Source organism: Phodopus roborovskii, unplaced genomic scaffold, assembly GCF_943737965.1.
Source record: "Phodopus roborovskii unplaced genomic scaffold, PHOROB, whole genome shotgun sequence".
Lineage (NCBI taxonomy): Eukaryota > Metazoa > Chordata > Mammalia > Rodentia > Cricetidae > Phodopus > Phodopus roborovskii.
In genome coordinates this window covers 32,284,351-32,306,487 of record NW_026126447.1, presented here as the reverse complement: position 1 = coordinate 32,306,487, position 22,137 = coordinate 32,284,351, and the positions used below count along the sequence as shown (strand labels likewise).

The 22,137-nt window shown below is 40.1% G+C and overlaps 1 protein-coding gene across 1 annotated transcript in view; it reads right to left on the bottom strand.

The window, feature by feature from the left end:
* Positions 1-15,956, bottom strand: part of Ube2u (ubiquitin conjugating enzyme E2 U) — a 43,586-nt gene extending 27,630 nt beyond the window's left edge. The window contains exons 1-5 of the mRNA XM_051188010.1: positions 15,881-15,956; positions 13,992-14,073; positions 12,625-12,717; positions 10,040-10,137; positions 5,119-5,236 (exon numbers count right to left, since the gene is read on the bottom strand). Of these exons, the coding sequence (XP_051043967.1) occupies positions 5,119-5,236; positions 10,040-10,137; positions 12,625-12,717; positions 13,992-14,073; positions 15,881-15,946 (457 nt within the window). The 5' untranslated portion in view covers positions 15,947-15,956. The remainder of the gene's footprint in view (positions 1-5,118; positions 5,237-10,039; positions 10,138-12,624; positions 12,718-13,991; positions 14,074-15,880) is intronic.
* Between the last annotated feature and the right edge of the window lie 6,181 nt (positions 15,957-22,137).

Below are 22,137 nucleotides of genomic sequence, written 5' to 3'. Positions count from 1 at the left end.
ATGTGGCTTTCAACTAATCCTCTCACCCTTGGATTCCTCCCCACGGGAGGTGTGAAGGACAAGATGATTAAAATGCCTTTGAAGTAAAATCTAAATCTAAATACGTGGGATTTTTTTTTTTTGTATTTACTCATTCTACAGATTTTTATTCAATCCCTCTATAAGCTACTACTCTGAACACTAAGGACATAGTTCTCATTTAGTGCTTCCAGAGATGGTAAAACGAACTGCCTTATGTTTCTCATGTGCTGACCCAAATTTATGTTGTCTAAGATGTGATGATTCTTCCTATGTGTTTCCTGGATTTCTGTAGTAATATTTGACACGTATAATATGAAAGTGAGGATTCTTATAGCCTTGCAGAGACCTTTTTGCAAGTGCTTACAAGCAATTAGTTCCTACTGGATGTAGTTTTCACACAAGTCCACATAGATGCACTTCTGTTTAACACTTCACTGAGTAAGCTTCCTGCCACTTCCTCCTCCTGGTGATAGAAGCAGCTACTGCCTCCAAATCAGCATGCTCTTCCCCTATCAGAAGATCATCCCTTTTTTGGGGGTCCTAGACTCTACTCCCAGAACAGCTAAGATGGCGAGTCAGCCAATACACAACAACTGGCTTTGACTTCTACTCAGTTCACTATCACACTCACATAGAATAATGGCAATTGCTAAAGATGCTATTTGGCTCATTTCTTGTTTTCTGGGTGTTTGGCAATGTGGTTGGCTTTTCTGAATGGTGTTCTGGTAAATTATTTGGACACCTGTAAGGATGATGTTTGCTGATGGAGGACAAAAAGAGACTGACTTTGGGGTTATTCAAACTTGATTGTCAGCTTGGTGAGGTTTAAAATCACCCAGGGCATACCTGTGATTACTTTGACTAAGTTAACTGAGGTAGGAAGGCTCACTCACTATGGTTAGCACAATTCCCAGGGTGATGTGGGATGCCCTTCTGTATGCTGTGAATCTGTTTTGCTTTTATTGGTTGATAAATAAAGCTGATTTGGCCAATGGCCAAGCACAATAGAGTCAAGTGAGAAATTTCCCTCCCTCCACCCCCAAAAAGATACCAAGAGGAAGAAGGTGGTGGAGTCAGGAAGCCACCATGTAGCTGCTGGTGAAGCACGATGTGAGGTATCTATCTAGCCACAAGCTTCGTGGTAAAATTTAGAAGAATAAAAATGGGTTAATTTAATTGTAAGAGCTAGTCAGTAATATGCCTGACCCATTGGCCAAACAATTATAATAAATATTAAGCCTCAGAATGATTATTTAACAAGTGGCTGTGGGGACCAGTGGGCTGGAGACAAACTGACCCAGTTGGACCAGGAGAGACAGACAAAAAACTCCAACTACACCAGGGCTTGTGTCCTATAGTATAAACTGAGAAAGCTGGCTAAGCACTGGCATCCATTGTTCTCTGCCCCTTGACTGTGGACCATAGTAACCTCAAACTGGAGCCCAAACAGTCCATTCCTTACTTAAATTGCCTTTGTCAGTGTGCTTTATGAAAGCATTAGAGAAATAAATAATACATCAACTTAGAACTGATAAGTGGGGCTTTGCTGTGAGAAACCTGACCATGTTGTTCTTAGGCCTTTTGAACTGGTTTGAGGGATGGATGTGGAAGAGTTTGGAGCTTTGGGCCAGGAAAGCTCTTTAATGCTGCAAACAGAGCTTAAATGAGCTGATGGGAACCTAAAAGATAAGCATGACCAGAGACACATGGACAGTGTGGGCCCGGCCGGAGAACAAGAACTCCATCAGGAACTGGAATGGGCCGCTCCTGTGATATTTTGGCCAAGAATCTGGATCTGTTCTGCTTGTGTCCTGAGAACTTGAGTGAAGCTGACTTTATAGCTGATGGACTAATTTGTTTGGCAGGGAAAACTTAAAGACGGGAGAACTGGTGCTGAGGAAACAGCTGTAATTGTTACAAAGCAAGTAGCGCTGAGAGGAGTTTGGGGTTCCACCAGAACTGTGAGCAAGGTGTCCTAAGGGCAAGACCTCACCCCTCAGAGGCTGAACCTTGTAAAAACACAAATTTATTTGCAGGAAGAAAGCCTAAACCGCAGGGTTTCCCTGCTCCTCCAAAACAACTGATTAGGGAAGTGTTTCCCCAGGGTCATCCGAACTTCACAGTATCACCTACACGGCACTGGTTTTACAAGCATGAGAGATGCAAGATTGAGGGAGTCTTGAAGTCCTAATCAGTAGTTCCAGGCAGTGGATAAGGCAAGGCAGTGTGACAGTGTTGGAGTCCCTGCAAGGAGGCCCCGATGTGGGCATTAAAGATGCAGCATAAGTTACAAGGGAGATGTCAGAGTGTTGGGGAGGTCAGGACTATGGCATGCGTACCAAGGCAGGCTGCAGGCACAGAATGGAGCTGGTATGACAGATTCTATATGTGCTGAAGGCTGAAGTAGCACTGGAGGAGTTGGAGGACATAAACCCTTTGAGTTCCAAATGCCAGGCATGGAGCTGTATGTGTTGGTGTTTTACCTACTGGATTTGGGTCTTGCTTTGATCTGATCATTCCTTACTATGCTCCTATTCTTCCTTTTGGAATATGAATTCGTATTCTCTGCCAGTGTATATTAGAAGTATTTGCCTTGAGTTTGAAATGAGGTGAGAACTTTGGACATTTATGCATTGGTGGAATTGTTGGTGACTATGGGGACTTCTGAAGTTGGATTCTATGTTGTGTTAGGAGATGAACATGAGAGGTTAGGGACAAGAGGTGGAAGATATTTATTGAAGGTGATGAATTGACAGGGACTGGAGCTACAATGGTTAATTTCTACTGTCAGCTTGATGAGCTCACCTAGAAGATGGACCTTTGGGAATACCTGTGTGCTATTTTTTTTTGATTAGGTTAGTTGAAGTGGATAAAACTATCTACTCTGAGTGGCACCATTCCTGGGATTGGGTCCTACACTGCATAAATAGGAGAAAGTGGGTTGAGTACCAGCATGCATCGCTCTCTGCCTCTTATCTGTGCATGTAGTATGACCAGTTGCTTCATGCTTCTATCCCCGTGATTTCCCCAGCACAGTGGACTATACTGCCATCTATAAACCAAAATAAGACTCTTCTTCCTTAAGTTGCATTTGTAAGATTTTTTTTTTTAAATCACAGAAACAGGGAAAGTAAGTTAGTGCTTGTTTTCATTTGAGCTAAGGCCTTGCTGCAAAGCTAAGTCTAGCCTTGAACTCACCATCTTTCTGTTTCTGTTTCCCAAGTACTGGAATGGTAAGTATGTGCCACTATACTTAGCTTTGATTTCAAGTTTATCCCACAGCAGGACAAAATTGGAATCTTTTGTATAGAGTCATTTATTGTAGGAAATTAATTGAACTCGGCTTTAAAAAATTGTTATTCATTGGCATATGAACACAACTTCACTTTACAGAATATTTCTTTGTAATGAATTGGTAGGTTTCAGTGAAAGGTTAAATGGTATATTGATGGGAGGTGTCATTCTGTAAATATGTTTCTCAGACTGGTTAATGAATAAAGCACTATTGGCCAATAGGAAAGCAAGATAGGTGGGACTAGGAGACAAGGAGGATTTGAGGAAGTAGTAGGGAGGAGTCAGTATGTAGAGACTGGAGAGAACAGAATGCCAGCCCCACTCTCCGGTAAGATGAGTTCACATGGAAGTACTTAGATTAATATAAATGGGTTAATAATTAAGACAGAGCTAGCCGATAAGAAACTAGTAACTGGCCAACAGCATTATATCAAATACAGTGTCTCAGTGTGTTATTTGGTGCTGGTGCAGCAGTGGGCCCAGGCCGGCAGGGAAAACCTACTCGTAACAGTATATACTCTTCATTCTTCTTACAGTTATTTACTGAGAGCCAGTACTATTCTAGAGAATCCATCTGTGGATGGCACACAAAATTGCTAGGTTCAGGAATGATGCCTGTGTGAAGCAATGCTATTCCTCTTTATACATCGATCAACTTCAAAAGTGCTAGCAAAAGCTGGAAGGACTCTGGGAAAAAAAAAAGTGAATACATGTCTGGAGGCATTGGGGAGAACTTCTGATTAATGCTGCTTAATTTGTATCAGATCCAAAAGCCTATGAAGGAGGAAAAATTGAATTTGGTCGCGATGGTACAAGCATTTACATGCCATATGAACAGACTGCGAAGTGTAGAGTCTTAGAAGGAAAGAAGGGGTGGGGTGGATAAAAATATGAGAGAAAAGTATGCAAAGTGATAGAAGTCTGCTGGCTGGAGAGGCGATTGTACTAGTATGCAAGGTTGCTGAATGCTTGCTTCTAGGAAGGCCAGCGTAGGTAAGAAGAACTTGCTTGCCTGTGAGAAAGCCCTCTGGGCTGCACTGACTGGAGAGACAACACAGGAACAATGGAAGGTGGAAGAAGCCAGCGCAAAGAGTGGAGGATGCTGGCAGACACCCAAAGATGTCAATAACTAAGTAGAAGACTGGAATGCTTCCAGTGTCATTCCCACAGGACCATTAGAAAGAGTTTCTGGGAAAGAAATGCCCAGGAAGAATAATGCTGAACATTTTCTTGAACGAGAAGAAAGGAAGCAAAGGTTTAGCAACACCTGGGGTACTACAAGTAGTCCGGGAAACACTCATTACAGATGTGAGGATAAAAGTTAGATGCCACATGATGCTGGGTAGATGACAGCATCCATCTCTATCATTTACATGACTATAACGTGTAACTGAACTTAAATTCTTTGATGATATTTTAACAAGGAGTACACTGTGCTGGCAAGATGGCTGCTCAACAGGTAAAAGTTCCTTGATATACATGCCGGATGACATGAGTTTAACAATGGGGACCCATGGTGGGAGGAGAGAACTAGCTCCTTTAAGTCTTCCTCTCATCTCCACACCCGCACTGTGTCTACCCACTCACGTAAACCCCACACTGGTGATAAATAAAAAATTAAATATGTAAAAGGACCACACTGACTGGTTTGACAAATAGCCATAGGGGACAAAATTTAATGTCACTTCATTACTGGAAATGGATACAGAAAATACTAAAGTATCCCTTACAAGTCAATATTTGGTTTAAATATTTCATGTAGAGATGCTAATTGCCAAGGAAAATCTTGCAAGTAATTCTTACTTGATGCTGGCAGGAAAAGTTTCTGAACTACTTCTCTATACATAGCCTCATCTTTAATCAACAGCTGGGCTGCTTCCAAATTCACCGGGTTTTCTAGGATAGGGTTGGAAAGAAGCACCTAAAAGAAAGCACATACAACAAGCAAGTTTAAAATAAAATTTCCTTAGAATAACAGGACAAGCCAATGCATGTAAACTCAACAAGCATTTAGTGAGTGCCTCTAGGAAGTAGGCATAGAGATGATAAGACACGGAACATCCCCGGAAACTCACTCCATCTCGGTTTTATTTTGTGTACTCATCAAACACTGGGATCAAAGCAACCCCCACCACTATAACATCCATTCCTATCATATAAATTGAATTTTTATGTAAAGTAGGCTAAGCATCAGAGAAAAATGGAAAAAACTTCCATTACATACTAACAGAGGACCACATTAGATCATAGCTAAACACACAGGTATGGAAGCTTACACACTCGTTGATATCCCTTTCAATCATTAAACAATTTAGCCTCTGTAGTAGTATTCTGTGATTGTTGTGACTACCACAAATTAGTATCTTAAAAGACAATTTTATAATCTCTGTATTTTTAGGTGGAAACCCAGGATGCAGAACTAGTTTCCAAATTGAACAAGGTCAGAGGCCATGTATTGGCAGGTTGGGCTCTTGACAGAAGAATCTGACATGTGCTCACAAGCATGAGGTTGGCTGAATTCAGCTCCTTGCAGCTGTAGAACTGAGGATCTCAGTCACTGTAAGCTGTGTGCCACCCTCTGTTCCTACAGACATCTCTTCAGTCCTTGCCTTCGACATTTAGCACCTCAGAGCTAGCCATGGTGTGAGAGAACTCCTAGGGCTTGGAATCTGACCTCTCCTTTGGTCACATCCTTTCTTCAACTGTCTTCACTCTTCTATCTTCTAATGCTAACAGATCATGAACACTTTGCATAGTACAGACTAACCTTAAGGTGAGTTGACTGAAAACCAAAATTCTGTATGTATTCCATTCACAGTAGTACGTAGGTTAGTGTCTTGGGGGGAACCCTTTAAAATTCTGCCCACCACAGAATCCACGCATTTGGGTCAAACAGATGACCAAAATTGCTAAGCTAGACCATGATTTGCATATTGGTCATCTCAAAAATGGCTTTACCCTAGACTGAAAGTGTCTGTTTAATAATTCAATATTTTGAACATTGCATGTTATAATATGCAGGCTGATAGAATACAGTTAACAGAATTATTGCAGCTACTACTTGTGGCTGTTCGTTTTTGTTTGTCAACTTGAGACAAACTGGGGCCATCTGGGAAGAGGACACCTTAATTGAGGAATTGCCTCCATCTACTTGGCAAGCCTACGATTCATTTTCTTGATTAATGATGGATACAGAAGGACCCAGCCCACTGTGGGCAGTGCCAGCTCCAGGCAGGTAGTTCTGGGCTGTATCAAGCTGAGCAAGCCATGAGGAACGATCACTCTTTTGTGATCTCTGTGTCAGTTCTTGACTCCAGGTTTCTGCCTTGAGTTCCTGCCCTGGTTTCCCCCAGTGATGGATGGTGATCAGAAAGTTTAAGTCAACAAACCCTTTCATCTCCATGTTAATGTTGGTTAATTTTTGTCACAGCACAGAGAAACAAACTAGGACACTGCCATAATACTTATATATGGTCACAGGGCAAAAGGAACAATTTTGGCTTTAAAGTTATGAAAAAAAATCAGGTGGATAACATAGCTCAGTGGGTAAAGGCATTTGTCACCAAGCTATGTTTGATCCTAGGAACACACATTGTGGAAGGAGAGCTGACTCCCATAAGCTGTCCTCTGACCTCCACATATACTTCATGGCCTGTCACCCCCAAATAAAGAGATAAAGGCAAAATAAATAAATAAATAAATAAATAAATAAATAAATATCATGAAAAGGTCATGTGTGGTAGCACACACCTTGGGGGGATGGAATCAAGAGATGGTGAATTTGAGGTCAACTAGGACTTCATAGTGAGACCCTGTAGTTAGATATTCACTTTGTTCGCACCTGTAGCATAGAGTACGCCCACTGGGGGTGGAGACAGGGGCAGATGTTACCTGGGGGAACGAAGTCTGAGGAGGGGGCTCTGAGAGCTCTCTTGCTTGCAGCACAGGGACAGGAGAACATTCGAAGGCATCCTTGGGACCAGGAACCTGTTGGTGTTCATCTGTCTATGTTGTTATTTCTCCCTGAATAAACATCTATTCGGCCTATTTGTTTTTCCTGATCCTTATTAAACGTCAGTAAGACCCTACTTTAAAACAAACAAACAAACAAGGCAAGTGAGATGGTTCATGGGTAAAGGTGCTTGCTGTCAAGCTTCACTACCTGAGTTTGATCCTCAGGACCCACACAGTGAAAGGAGAGAAATGTCTCCAGCAAGTTGTTCTTGACCTCCATATGCATGCTGTAGCAATACATACAGTGAGTAATAAATGCATACAGAAAACCATAAGCAAACCCAGAACAAAAATATGGAAATTATAGTAGACTTTCTCAATTGAATGTAATCATTCTGACATTTGATAGTTCAAAAGCAACAAGAATTCTCTGCTATTACTGGAGTTTTCTCTTTGGGAAACACATTCAGGCTACATTTCCAGGATCATAATAACTGCCTAAATAAGGATTCAGTGCAGATCCCACCCTACCTTTCAGAGTGGGTGGGAAGCCGAGGAGACTAATCTTCAAGAGCAAGCTTTTGGTCTGTGGCTGGAGAGAATCTTACTCAGCAAGGCACATCTGGCAAATCTTTGCATAGTTTCTCATTAACTATGTGTAAGAGACTTATGCACATAGCATATACTCAGCTTTTACATGCACTTAATGTTTTTTTAAAAAAAATTGGCATACTAGTGTATGTTATTAGCATATTAGCATATGTGTAAGTCAGACATCCTGCTAAAGGAGCCAAATAGAACAAAGGCCCAACCTTTAAATTAGCCATGTGGTGATGGAATTTCAATAACAAAAATCTCCAGAGATTAAACGGAGAATTATGGATCTTCAGTAAGTGACTGTAACAGTAGACAAATGGGTTTTATAATATCCATTTGAATGCAGCTCATGGTTTTGAAATTTGATTTATGAGTATTGATATTTACCTTTTTATTTTATGTGGAACCGGAAATTCTCTAATTACTTAAGATTATTATTTTTATGGTGTGATGACTAGTATTTTAAAAATACTTTAAACAATATTTGAAGTACCATCTTTATGAAAAGCAACAATACGGCAATCAATCTGTTTTTTTTTCACTCACAAGTAAACAATAATTATGTGGTCTATATTTGTAGTGTCCATTAGTAGTACTACTAAAGAGTAAGTGAAAAGTCAACTCCTCAACACATTTCAATGTGGCTATCAGCTATAGTCCAATAGAAAACAGTTCAGAAAATAGTATGTGCATTGAAGTTCCTTGGATAGAAATCCAAATACTGTTGGGTACCTGGCAAAGCAAGCACCCCCCAGACTAAAGCCATAAATCCTGCTCAAGGAAAAGGAATCAGATAAGGCATACTTGAGGGAAGAGTCCCTTGATCTGACTGTGATGTGAAGAATCCTTTGATGGACAGTTTGGATAGCAAGAAGATGGAGCACTGGCCAAGAATTACTCTGAATTCTTTATGATCAGAATTGCATCAAGCATTGTGAGTGCTGAAAAGCATGGGGATACAGAGTTGCATAGTGTGAGTCTGAGCCCAACTGCAAGAAGTAGGTCCTCTGCTCTGGGAAAGAATTTGTACTTAGCCCTGAAGACAATGTGGTAGCCAATGGATGATTCTAACACTGAGCCATCTCTCCAGGTCCACCTCTTAGATTTCTGTATGAGAACAAAATCTCACACTAGTAGGTAGATGTTCAATACATGTTTATAGAATGAATAAATGAACTGAATTGTTTTAAAAGTTACATTTTAATATGTCAAGATGATTCACCACAATATTAACTATTTTATTTTCAGGAATAAGAAATCAAAATTATATGACAATTCTGGTAAAAAAAAAAAAAAAAGAATTATGTTAAGAGTTGTTCTCCAGGCATTCCAAATGTTCGAAATTTAATAATTTTTATCACCAATATTCTTGATGACAAGTAGATTTCTAGGGAGGATCTTGCAGTCAAAGCAATGCTACTGGAATAATTAATTTTAGCAGTAGATGAATAAGGAGGACATGAGATGGAGGTATATGCATCTGAGGATGTAAACCCAGTAGTGAATGTGGCATTTGGGAACCAGACATTGACCTGAGAAGAGAGCATTTTTGGTTTCATAGTTCACCAGATTTGATATGATCACTTATAAGAGAAAGAACAGCTAGCATTGTCTAGAACACAGAAGAAAGCTGAATATTCTAAGGTGTAGCCAGTGACTCACCTCTCTGAGGTAGATGAGGCCTGAGAATTAGGAAAAAACTCTAGAGACATGTTAGAAGCTGAAGTAAAGCCAGGCTGTATGTCTTTAATTTAAAACATCCAGGCTGTATGTCTTTAACTTAAAAGTTCTCAATGGTTCAGCTCTTCTTTCATAAAATGTGTATTATTTGACTGTGAAGGGCTTTAGCCATCAATTTCAAAATAGGTCGGCAGCTAAAGATCCACTCTTCAGCTCCTGATGAAGACATTTTGATTGACGCCAGCTTGCTAAGACCCTCTAAGCATTTGAATATGCTGTGTATGTGTTGACCCTTGTGTGATGAATGAGTGGGAGAATTAACTGTGTCAAAGTGTTAAGGTAGGCATGGTGGTACATGCCCATATTTCCAGCCCCCAGGAGGTGCAGGCAGGAGAATCATGGGTTCAAGGCCAGCCTGGGGGCTATACAGTGAGGCCCGTCTTAAATAGAATCTCACACACAGAGAGAGAGCATTACAATTAACTATTCTTACCTGTAGAGCAAGTAAGATGTTGCTTAGTGTATAATTTGTGTTCCACTTGTCATGGCTGTCCAAAAAGTCTATACTGGGCTGACCGGTATATGGGTCTACTGTATTAAAACAATGTATTAATTTTAGTACTCAAAAGTTATAAAGCATCATAATGACACATAAGAAAATTATTTCAACTACTCTTCTTCCCTTTTTCCTATTTCATATAATGATATGTGTCCACCAGATTTAGCTGATTATACGCTCCTATATAATATGAATTTCAAATACTGGATTTTTGAGGCTGTATGTGAGTGTGTATATGTGTGATTCACGTGCACATGTGTGTATGGGTGTATATGTCTGTGTGTGCCCAGAAGCCAGAGGAGGAGGCCAGGAACCCTGCTCTTTCTTCATCTTACTTCTTTAAGAAAGGCTCTCCCATTGAAGCTGGTGGTCAGCAAGCCCTAGTAAGCTTTCTCTTCCCGCCCCCACAGTGCGGGTGTTAAAGGTGTGGGTGGCTGTGGCTGGATTTTTATGTGGGTATTCAGTATTTGAAGTCAGATGCTTGTATAAGCCATCTGCTCAGCTTCAAAACTAATTTTAATTACAAAAATAATAGTGGATTTGGGAGGATAAAATGTATATAAGAAAATATAAAATAAAACATGAATGTTCCCTGCAAACAGTTCCACAAGTCACATTGTTCTCTACAAACTTCTATCTGTATACCTATAAGTACTCATACGTTTATCACATGAAAGGACACATTTACTTTTGTTTTCAAGGTGTTTTTTCATTTAAAATAAATGTTCAATCTATTTCTAGTGTTTATTATTAAAATTGACTTACATTCATTTGTGTGTATATGCATATGTATGTCTAGAAGGCAAAGGACAACTTGTGGGAGTTGGGGATTATCAGGCTGCTCAGCTAGTGATCTTTCCTGCTGGATCACTTTGCTGGTTCAAATATGCTTATTAAAAAAGTATGTAAGCACCTACTATGTGCCAAGCAATGATGATTCTAGGGACACTGCAGTGACAAAGAAAATCCAGATTTCAAATATAGGGGAAAGATGTAGTATATGGAAAATTTTACTTAAAAACTTTCTCTGTTAAAAAAAAATCTCATGTCAACAGATATTGTCATTATAATGGGTTCTCTGTATGCATAGGTTTGGAATCCATGGATTAAACGGAGATTTAGAAATATTCAGAAAAAATAGCATTCATATTCAACTTGTACAAACATTTTTCTTGTCATTATTTTTGAAACAATATAGCAGATCAACTATGCACATAATTTCATTGTTAAGTAACCCAGAGATGATTTGAAGTATATAGGAGAGGCTGCAGCAAGGCAAGGGTTAAGGGCTGGGAATGAACATCCTTCAATATAACATACTTTTGTGCTACTATGTCTACAGAATAATCCATAGCCTGGAGATATATCCTGATTAGAAATTTCCAAATCACTTCCCTAATAGGTCACCATTATGTCAAGGAATAATGTCTGCCCAAGCCCACTACAATTGAGTTTTAATGTCTTTTAACATTTTGTAAACAGAAGTGATGAATCACAATATTTTGTGTTTTAGTTTGCATTTATTTCTTCATGAGATTGTTTTGTTGTGTTCAGTCTATCCGGTGTTTGTTCATGGATTTTACACTGTTTTCTGGTAACTGACAAGGGTTCTTTATGTGATGTAGATATTCTATCCTGTACCATGAATGGTCCCTGAGTTTGCATAATGCAGTTTTGTTATTTTTTAGTTTGTTTTTAATGTGCATAGCAATAAAAGCTTTTAAAAGTTTGTATAGTTTAGATGTCATGGTTTTCAGTAGTTTCAGGGAAAGGCTCCTATACAAGCCCACAGTTACATTACGTTGTCTTCTGTTTCAGAATCCAATTAAAGAAAATGCAATGCTTCAGGCTACCACTATGCATAGAACTCAGCAGAGCAATCTGACATACTTTTTTTCCAAAGATTAAGTTGTCTCGTATATTATTTTTATAAAATGAAAAATTAGATTCAACTTAATAAATTATGCACGAATATGTAATATCCAGCCATTTAAGATGGTCTTTTACAGAATGTATGGAAATGCAGGACAGGGATGGGGAGATAGCTCCTTTGTCAGGAGCACTGCTGAGCTTGAGCTTGAGCTTGGTTTGCAGCACTCACACTGGGTGTAATGACCTGTAACACCAGCCTCTGGGGATCTGAAACCCTCTTCAGACCTTCACCAGCACAGAACCCATTCCAGGGCACAACCCCCACCCTTTCACATAATACATAATTAAAACTAAGGAGTTTTAAAATGCAGGAAAAAGCTAGACTCAAAACGGTACAGCACATCTCAACTGTGGAAAAAATGTGCACCCAGAAAAATGAGGATCGATGTGGTAAAATATTAAAAACGGCTCCACTATTAGGATTCAAAGGGATTGCCATTTTCGCTGACTTTTAAAGTTTCCCCAGTGAGTACTCTTACCTTAATTATAAGTTGTTAAAGGGGAACTTGGCTATTAAACACCCCCCCCCAAGACTGCATGGACAAAGCCACAATAACACAATAGTAAGAGTCTCACTTAGTCCTTACCATTTGGATGAAAAGGAATTGTTAGAAATTTCACAACTGGAGGAACAAGGTTGTACTCTGGTGTAAAATCTATTGTCAGGTTGAAAACACATCCTGTAATATAGAAATGAACAGTGCCATTAAAGTGTTATAATTAGCTCTAACCTGATGGAACACTGGACGTTTTCCTATGATTACACCTATCCATTATTTTCTTGTTTTTTCCTTCAATATATTTTCTTCTTTAAATTTATTTTTTCTCATGTGTGCGTGTGCGCACATCCACGTGTGCATGTGTGTAGGTTAGAGGACAATGTGCCAGAGTTAGTTCTTGCCTTCTACCACATGGGTTCTTGGGTTTGAACTCATGTCTTTAGGCTGGGCAGCAAGTGCTCTTACCTCCTGTGCCATCTCCAGTTACTTCCCCATGTTTGTCTTAAATTCCTTCACCGTGCACAGGCCATTCTTTGTTGTGAACCAGCTCTTTAACAAATACCTGCACTCAATTTTGGTTTCTCCTACAGTTCTGTCCACTCACGATTTCTGTCTCCTACACACTGTTTCCTCTCATGTTGACTAAACTCTCCCTTCCCAGAAACTGCAGCAACCTTTCCTGCCTGTAATATGAATTCCTTCTCCTTTAGAACTTGGGCTAGTGTTCACTTGTCAACTCAAATATTCCTTCCTATGAAAGCCTTCCTGACTCCTGTAGGTGGGATTGCTAATCCCTCTCCCTTCTTTGGTGTTCTTTCCAAAATCTATGGAAGCATATATTATATTTTACTGTCATTGTTGTTTTATCATTGTCTCATCCACTTCACTTAAAGAATTTTCTTGAAATAAGTAACTGAAATAACTCATAGTTAATAAAGTTTATAGTGGGCTGGGGGATCCTTGAGGATCTGACTTCTGGAAATTTAGGGGAAAATTATAAAGGGAAAGCCAAGAAATAAGTGTGGAATGTTGAAGTCAACAGGAATTTTCATAGGTATTCCCCTGATCTCATGAAGACTGTTGCAAATATTCTAATAAATATACTTTATTGGGTTTGCTTTTTTAAAACACAGTAACATGGTGCTGGAGAGATAGCTCAGCAGTTAAGATCACTGGCTGCTCTTCCAGAGGACCCAGGTTCAATTCCCAACACCCACATGGCAGCTCGTAAATGCCTCTAACTCCAGTTCCAGGGGATCTGATCCCTTCACAAAGACACACAGGCAGGCAAAATATGAATTCACATGAAATAAAAATAATAAGTAAATAAAATTTGAAAAGGAAATATATACAGTAACATTAAGGGCTGGGAGTGAGACTCTGGAGTTGATCCCTAGTTTCCCCCATCTACCCTCTGCCACCTCTCAAGACAGATTGATTTTGGAAACACAAACCTTCCCAGATTGAATTCTGAAGTCCTTCGATCTGAGCTTCCCATTTCATAAGATCTTCACTTATAGGAAAAGCAGTAACACTCTGTCATTAAAAAAATAAATAAATAAAATAGACTAAAATGGTCTTGGTAGTTTTGAAAATCAGATTCTGGGTTTCACTGAATTTTAAAAATCTTGACTTTTTCTTGATAGTTCTATTTATTGATATGGCGAGGTGTTGCTTGTCTTAAGGTAGATGCTAGGAAACACATGAAATAAATAGTAAATTAAAAACAAATTGCTAAGCATAGAAGTCACTAGTGGGACCAGGAAATTGAGACTGGGTTGTGTGTCTATACAGAGTGTGTGGAGGGCATGGTCATTTAAGGTTCAATGGGGAAAGGAGGAAATAGTTGGGAATTGGAAAGCATGTGTTTACTAAAAGCTCCTGAAGATGATGGATGTTGTGTGGAAGGCATGATGTAGGGTCATTTCCACGAAAAAATTCTGAACTCAAGTCCATTGTATTTATGAGCAGGAGTTTTTCTTGTGTTATGAAAGGGAATATAAAGTTAATTGTGTTTCTAGTTCTAACTCTGCCATGGATTTCTTTTTTTCTTTTTTCTTTTTTCTTTTTTTGGTTTGCTTTTGGTAATGGATAAATGTATAAAAGTATGTCCAATATCAAGTGTAAAATCTAATGGGAAGCTCCACTGTTTCTTTTCCAAATGGCCATTCTAAATGTGTGGAAGTTCATTGGAATGTATGTATATGCTTCAGGTCTGTTTAATTTTGATGTGTAATTTTTTTTTAAAGTTTTCATTCTTATATTAAACTATAAAACTTATTTAGGAAAAGAAATTAAAAATCCCCAGGTTACTGTTGTCTATAAAAACATACTTTTCCTACATTTCAGTATTGTTCCTATGAAGAGACAAGAATGTGCTTCACAAACAAAAAAGTTATGCTGAATGTACTTGAATAAGTTCAGCAAATCCCTTCTGAGCCAGCAGACTGAATAAGTGCACTGACTATCCAAGCAAGCACTGTATTTGCCTTTCTCCATCATCTGCACTGATGTAACCCACCACTAAATTCTGTTATGCCCGAGAAGAGCATAACTTAGATTGAAGAGTCATTTAACATGAGGTCCACACACCTGCAACGTGTACATAGTTGATTCTAAGCATCTCCAGAAGTTTTTTTTTTTTAATTTGTTTATAGTAGGCATAAAATGGAACATACATTGTGACCTACCACCGACAGGGCTATTGTCGGCACCACTGCACATACTCTTCTATGGATGGCTTTGGTTCTACTTTTTTAAAAAGCATTTCTCCTTTCTCCCTTTCATTTGTTTTTCATTTCCCATAAATTAACCCATGGCACAAATGAACATCAATAACTTCACTGGGAGCATTGAGACAAAGGTATGCTTTTTCTTCTGCATTAAAATTAGAAGGCAAAGCCACTTATGCCTTGTGTTGGTAAAGGAAAAAAAGGTACTAGAGAGTATGCAGTAGAACACAAAAATCAAAAACAAAGCGTCAGAAAATGATGGAGTGGATCCTGGGGAAAAATCTATACTGAATCTGGGTGCTAGTTAGCTGGTAAGAAAATGAAACACTGCTTGGTTCCTGATATTAATGAGCATGAATCGAATCTTCCAGTCAGTTTTTGACACACTCTCATAACCAAGGGCTTCGGCTTTAGAGACATTGCCCCTCACAATGTACTTAAAATTGTTACCTATCATTACCTTGAAACAGTAGATATTATTCTGGAATAGTGTAGTGGGAAAGTCGGTATGGTTTATAGAATAAAGTCATGGTTTATAGAATAAACACGGACTAGCCTTAAACAGTATCACTGGATGAAACAGAACCCTCCACACCCCTGTACTTATTTACCTCATTTCTGTTGTCCTGGAATTCCTTGAACTCTCTTTCCAGCAAGATGTAAGCTCTGGAGTACATCCCGAGGCAGTGGAGGGCCTGTCACCTGTCCCCTAACTACTCAGGTTTACTCTGGGCGGAGTTCTTGACAGAGGTCTCGGGTCACCCTCTGACCACTGGTTAACGGTTACTAGCTCCCCAGTCAAATGACTGCTAAGTTATGATTTAACAGTGACTTCCCACCTCTGACGCCTCCAAGCGGAGACTCCCAGAACTGGGGTCCTTCTTATCTGAGGTGTCTCACTGCCAGCCACCACCCCCAAGAAAAACTTGGGGGACCACTTGAGAGAAGCCCGTATTGTTAGTATGAGAAGAGGAAATGGAAAGGGAAAGCCCGAAGCAGCGCTGACAAGTTCTCTTTCTGCCTTCCAGGTGAAGACTGAGTCAGCTCAGCTGGACAAAGCAAACCAGTTGCTAAGCGACAGGCCTCTGGAGGAGGTGTGACCTTGAGGTAGTGTCTGCTTCAGTGATGGGACTGTAGGTCCTCTTAGCCAATCGATGATCAGTCTCCGTGGGGAAGGCCAATGAAGTCAGCACTCAAGAGGACAATCCCCGCCCCTCAATGCTCCCGGGACTCCTCTGGTGTAGAGGGCTTTCCCTGCTTCCTAGGACTTGAACTGTAAAAACTGTAGAAGTTTCTTACGAATGCCTGTCTACCAGCTGCCCTGAGCAAAAAAAAAAAAAAAAAAAAAAAAAAAATCTTCCAAATGCCAATTTTAAAACCAAAACCATTTCTGCTTCCCACCTAGGATTCCGATTTTTTCACCTCTTTTCCAGGCTTGATAGCTGAAAGCAACCCCAACCTTCTTCATGGCTTGCACTCATTTTCTGAGCTTCACTCGAGTTAACAGCTTTGCCACTTGCCTAGACACAGAACATCGTCTTATAGGACCGCCAACCATATATTTAAACTAATACGTGAGCATGTAATTCCTGCTTAAAGTACTTTAATGGGACCTTGTTACCCCCCCACCCCAGATCATTTTGCCTCCATCTTCACCACTGTAAACTTTGACTGATTTCTCCTGTGTTACTGTTTCTCTCACCCCGATTCACACTTGAGGTGCCCTGGGTAATGAACAGCATGCCCCTTTCCCGTGTGTACCAACCATCCTCTCTACCTGGATTTCATTCCTATTTTCTTATGATCAATGCTTACATATTGGAAGCTCCTAAATTCCTCTTGCAAAGTCTTTTGGAGCCACCAGGATGAGTTGTGTCTAATGTAACCTGGGTTCAACTTTGTATATTATTACCATATTGCCATCACCCACCAGAATATAAATGGTGACATGTTTATTCCACACTGCATTCCCAGCTCTGAAGCAGGTAGCTCAGAAAAGGCATCAAGACATGGCTCAATGAATTGAACTGAGCAGGATGTAAGATTGGGGGTAAAGAGAGAGAACAGTGGATGTCCTAGACACAAGGAAAGCTGTATAGACAATTGCTGGGGAGCCTAGTTGGCTCTCAGCTTATAGGGGCAGCCATGGAGCAGGAAGACCCTCCTACAGAGCAGAGGAGAAGAAGAACACTGGGAAACTCAGGTTATGAGCAGTCTGTTGTGAGTGGTGCCAGCCCTGGGCAGGTTGTACAAGAGAGCACATGGGGAGCAAGCTAGTAGGCAGCACCCCTCCGTGACTCCTGTATCCTTTTCTGCCTCTAGAAGCCTGTCTTGAATTCTTGCTCTGGATTCCCTCAGTGACAGAGTATAAGCTGGAAGGTGAAATCACCCTTTCTATACCAAGTTGCATTTAGCCATGGTATTTATCACAGTATTAGAAACTAAACTAGGACAGGGGCTAAACTAACTCAGTCAGGAAAATTAACCCCTACTCCCAGCGCCTTTAATATCTTACTTTAAAATGTGGTGGTAAAAAAAGCAGGTGCTTGCAAGAAGGACTTGAGCTGTATCACAGCATATCTGTGTCTTATTAGCATTTGTAGCCTTGGAGAAGTTAGTTCCATGATACTTATGTTTTCTCATCTTTTACAAGTTAATGCTAATGCCCTGCAAGGACACTGTGAGTAGTAAGAGAAGTAACCCTCTTTGGCACAGAATAATTGACATGTTGTATGAGGTGGAAATTGTGTTAATTTCACCCACCAAAACAAGTTGTAAGTACGTACTCAAGATTTGAATTTACAGATGGGGGACGCTTGGGCTCAGAGACAATAGACAGTTGACAGCTGTAGAACAGCAGAACCAGGAGGCAAGCCCAGGGTATCTAGGTCTAGCTCTGTCACCCAGGCTTTTAACCACTGGGCATTCTGCCTCCTACTATCTCATGTCCAACCAAGTAAGCACTCTGTGCTGCTTTAACAGATTTCTACTCCTCACATTGGTTGGAGACAGTATCTCTTTGCATCTGTAGCTTTGTTTCTATTGACTGTTTTCGCTTCATTTTCACCAGTTAATTTCTTATTCTTAAATTTCCTTTTTATTTTTGAGATTGTAAGTTAATCACAACATATATCTCTTTCCTCTCCTCCCTCCAAATCTATATACTCATCCCACTCCTTTTCAAATCCATGGCCTATTTTTTTCATTAATTGTTATTGCATACACATGTATACCTGTATAAACATAACTATCTCTAAATATAACCTATTGAGTCTATATAATGTTACATGGATGTATGTTTTCAGGGCTGACATTTGACATTGGATGGCCATTTGGTTCCTAAGGAGGACCATTCCTCCTGCTCCCAGCTTTACAGTTCCTGTAGTGTCAGACTGAGGCATTTTGGGCTTTTCCCCATCCAATTTGACATGCTCATTGGTGTCTTCCTTGTTCAGTTCATGGTTGGATGGCTGTGTTGGTGAGACCTTATCAGTATGCCTTCTGATGTTACTAGGAGACAACATCTGACAGCAATTCTTTGACTCTCTGGCTCTTACAATCTTTCCACCTCCTCTTGCAACATTCCCTGAACCTTAGGTGTGGGAGTGTTTTGTAGCTCTATGCACTGGGACTGGGCTCCACAATTCTGCATTTAAGTTGTGGGTTTCTGTAGTGGTTCACCAGCTGATACAAAGAGAAGTTTCATTAATGACCGGTGAAGACTATACTTCTCTATGGGGGCCAGGGCAATGTTTATAAGTAGTTAAGTATTATGCTGTGTGAGTAAATTGGTTGTTGTAATCATGAGTTTGCTAGCACAGGGTAGTTAGCTAAGTTTACAATACCAGGACTGATATCTCTGTTGTTAAATGTGTCTTAAGTCCAATTAGAGAACTGTTGGTTACTATCATGTTATCTACTTCTTCATCCTTAGGGTTATGGCACTATGCTGGTTGTTGATGTGTAGGCATCATAGCTGGGTAAGTCTGTTGGTTGCTTCCCTCCCTCTGGTACAGTAAAAGCTAGTCCCTAGGTAAGGGACATTCATGTCAGTTCTAGCTGAGGAGTCTCTGGGTGTCTTTAATGACAGAAGAACGTATCTTCTACCTCTGGGGGGGGGGGTTGGTAGCCAAGGGCAACAGCAACAGGCTGTATGTTTGGTCTTCTAGATATCCCTGGCTAACAATTCAAAGAAGGGGTTCTCTTGTCTGGGTTTTTGTTAGGTAGTCTTTGGCTCTTGAAAAGAGAATCATTAGTCCAGATGAGAAGAATTTGTTAAAACTGTATCTGTATATTTATGAGACTAAATTATGTGCATTGTGGAATTATTTGAAGGTGAATAGCTAATAGTATGATTCCTTGTAGCTTTTCAGACATCCATATTGTTATTTTCCCCACCTCCATCCTTGCTGTCTGTCTTCTTAATTGTCCCCATTCCATAAGGAGCACCCCTTTCCTTATTTCCCCTATCAGATCACTTGTATCCTACAAGCTCCTTTCTTTACACCTTCCATATTTACCTCCATCGCTCCCCCTAAAGACTCCCTCCTTTCCCTATTTCCCCGCTATCTCCCTCTCCATTGCTCCCTAAACCCCATATCCTGACAATGGCCCTGTTTCACTTCAGGCTACTTCAGGCTATGTACTCAAGTTTGAAGATCTGGAGCTAAGAGCCTCCAATAAAAGAGAACATGCAACATTTGTCTTTCCAGGTTTGAGTTACCTCACTCAATATGATCTTTTCTAGTTCCATCCATGTACCTGGTCATGATTAAAGCTCGATGGGGACCTTGGAGGATTCCATGGCAGGCAAGGGAGATGGAAGCAGAGGGACAAACATGCCAGGCAGACAGTGCTTAAGTGGGAAGTTTTATTAGAAAGGGAAAGGGGGCAGGGAGGAAAGAGAAAAGAGGTAAGGAAACAGAGAGCAGACAGAAGAGGGAGACAGGAAAAGTCATGTGTGCCCCAGGGGAACAGCAGGAAAGAGAGCATTAGTGGCCCGAGGCCTTTCTTGTAAAAGGGTCCTTGCACCTAAATACAGACTAGTAGTCATGGAACCCTGGGCTGACCAAGGCACTGCCTGAGTTCATTCTGCCAGGTGATGGGCAGGTCAGCCTAATGCCTGAATCCTTACACCTGGAAAGCTCATGATTTCACTTTTCTTTACAGCTCAATAGTATCCTACAGTGTGTATATGCCATGTTTTCACTGTCCATTTGTTGGTTGTAGGGCATGTAGGTTGTTTCTATATTCTAGACATTGTAACTAGAGAAACAGTGAACATGGCTGAACAAGTATCTATGGGCATGTGCTAAGGAGTGGAATGGGTCACATAGTAGTTCATTTTTAGTGTAGTTTTCTTAAATTCACCACTCTGATTTCCACAGTGGCTGCATCAGTTTGTAACCCACCATCAGCATACAAAGGTTTCCTTTTTGTCTGCATCCCCTCCATCACTTCCAACACTGGCTGCCAATTTTTCCATTGATCTTTGCCATTGTGACTGGGGTGAGATGAAATCTCAAAGTTGTTTTGATTTGCACTTCCGTATTTTCTAGGGATGATGAATTAGCCAGTTACAGGTTCCAGTCCTACTTCTTTTGAATGGATCTTCTGCTGACCCCTTCTTGACTCTGTTTTTTTTTTTTTTTTTTTTTTTTTTAATTTTTTTCCTTGTTTTGAGCTCTTTGTATATTCTGGATATTGGTCCTCTGTCAGATATATAGGTGGAAATTATTCTTTCCAATTTTGTTGGCTTCCTCTTCACTCAGTTGATTATTTATTTAGTTGTGCAGATGTCTTTTGGTTTCATGAATTTGACTTATTAATTGTTGGTCTTAATTATTGGGCAAATGAATCCTATTCAAGAAATCCTTTCCTACACCAATAACATGTAGGGCACTGGCCACGTTTTCTTCTAGCTGTTTCAGTCTTGGGTTTTGTGCAAATTTTTGTGCAAGATGACAGATATGGGTCTAATTTCGTCCTACTACACATGGACAACTAGTTTTCCTAGTGCTATTTGTTGATGATCTTTTGTGTACATTTTTTATGTCCTTGTCAAATATTAAATGGCTGAAGTTATGTGTGCTCATGTTTGGGTCTTCAAATTTGTTTCACTGGTCTACTTGCCTGTTTTTGTGCCAACACCATCTTGTTTTTATTACTATGGTTCAATAATCTATCTTAAGATCTGGAATGATAATCCCTCCAGCACCGTGAACCTAATTGACCAAGGTGAGCCCTAATGGGACTAGGATATTCTAGAAATCAGTGGTCCAGAAAATCAAGGGAATCCATACATGGCAGATTGATTCTCTGTTTTTAGCATTGAAGATGGAAGAGGCAAAGTGGTAGTGTGGACAGCATCCCAGAGTTGCAAGGATCAACTGGCCAACAGGGACAAGATCAGAGTATTTGCTCACCAACTGCAAGACATGGTGTTCTGCCACAATCCCAAGAGCTTGGGAGGGAACTTGAAATCCAGATCATAGTAATCAACACCCTGAGTCTCTGAACAGGTAATGACATCAAACCAGGTTGATGGAACTGCTGTGAACAATGGATACTGTGTTAAGATGCTAAGGTATATGCAGTATGAGTATGCTTCGCCTGAAATTCTTAGGATTAGAAATGTTTTCATGACATTGGAACATTAATACATGCTTTGTTAGGCAAACACTTCTAGCCCTCAAATCTGAACTCCAAAATGCAACAAGATTTGAAACTAAGCTTTAAAATAGCAACTCAAAATTTCAGGTTTTGAAGCCCATTTTGGATTTTTAGAACAGAGATGCTTAATTCTACTTCATATTGCATCAGTAATATCAAACAAATATAACATCTATCCAGAGGACACAGCTGTGGA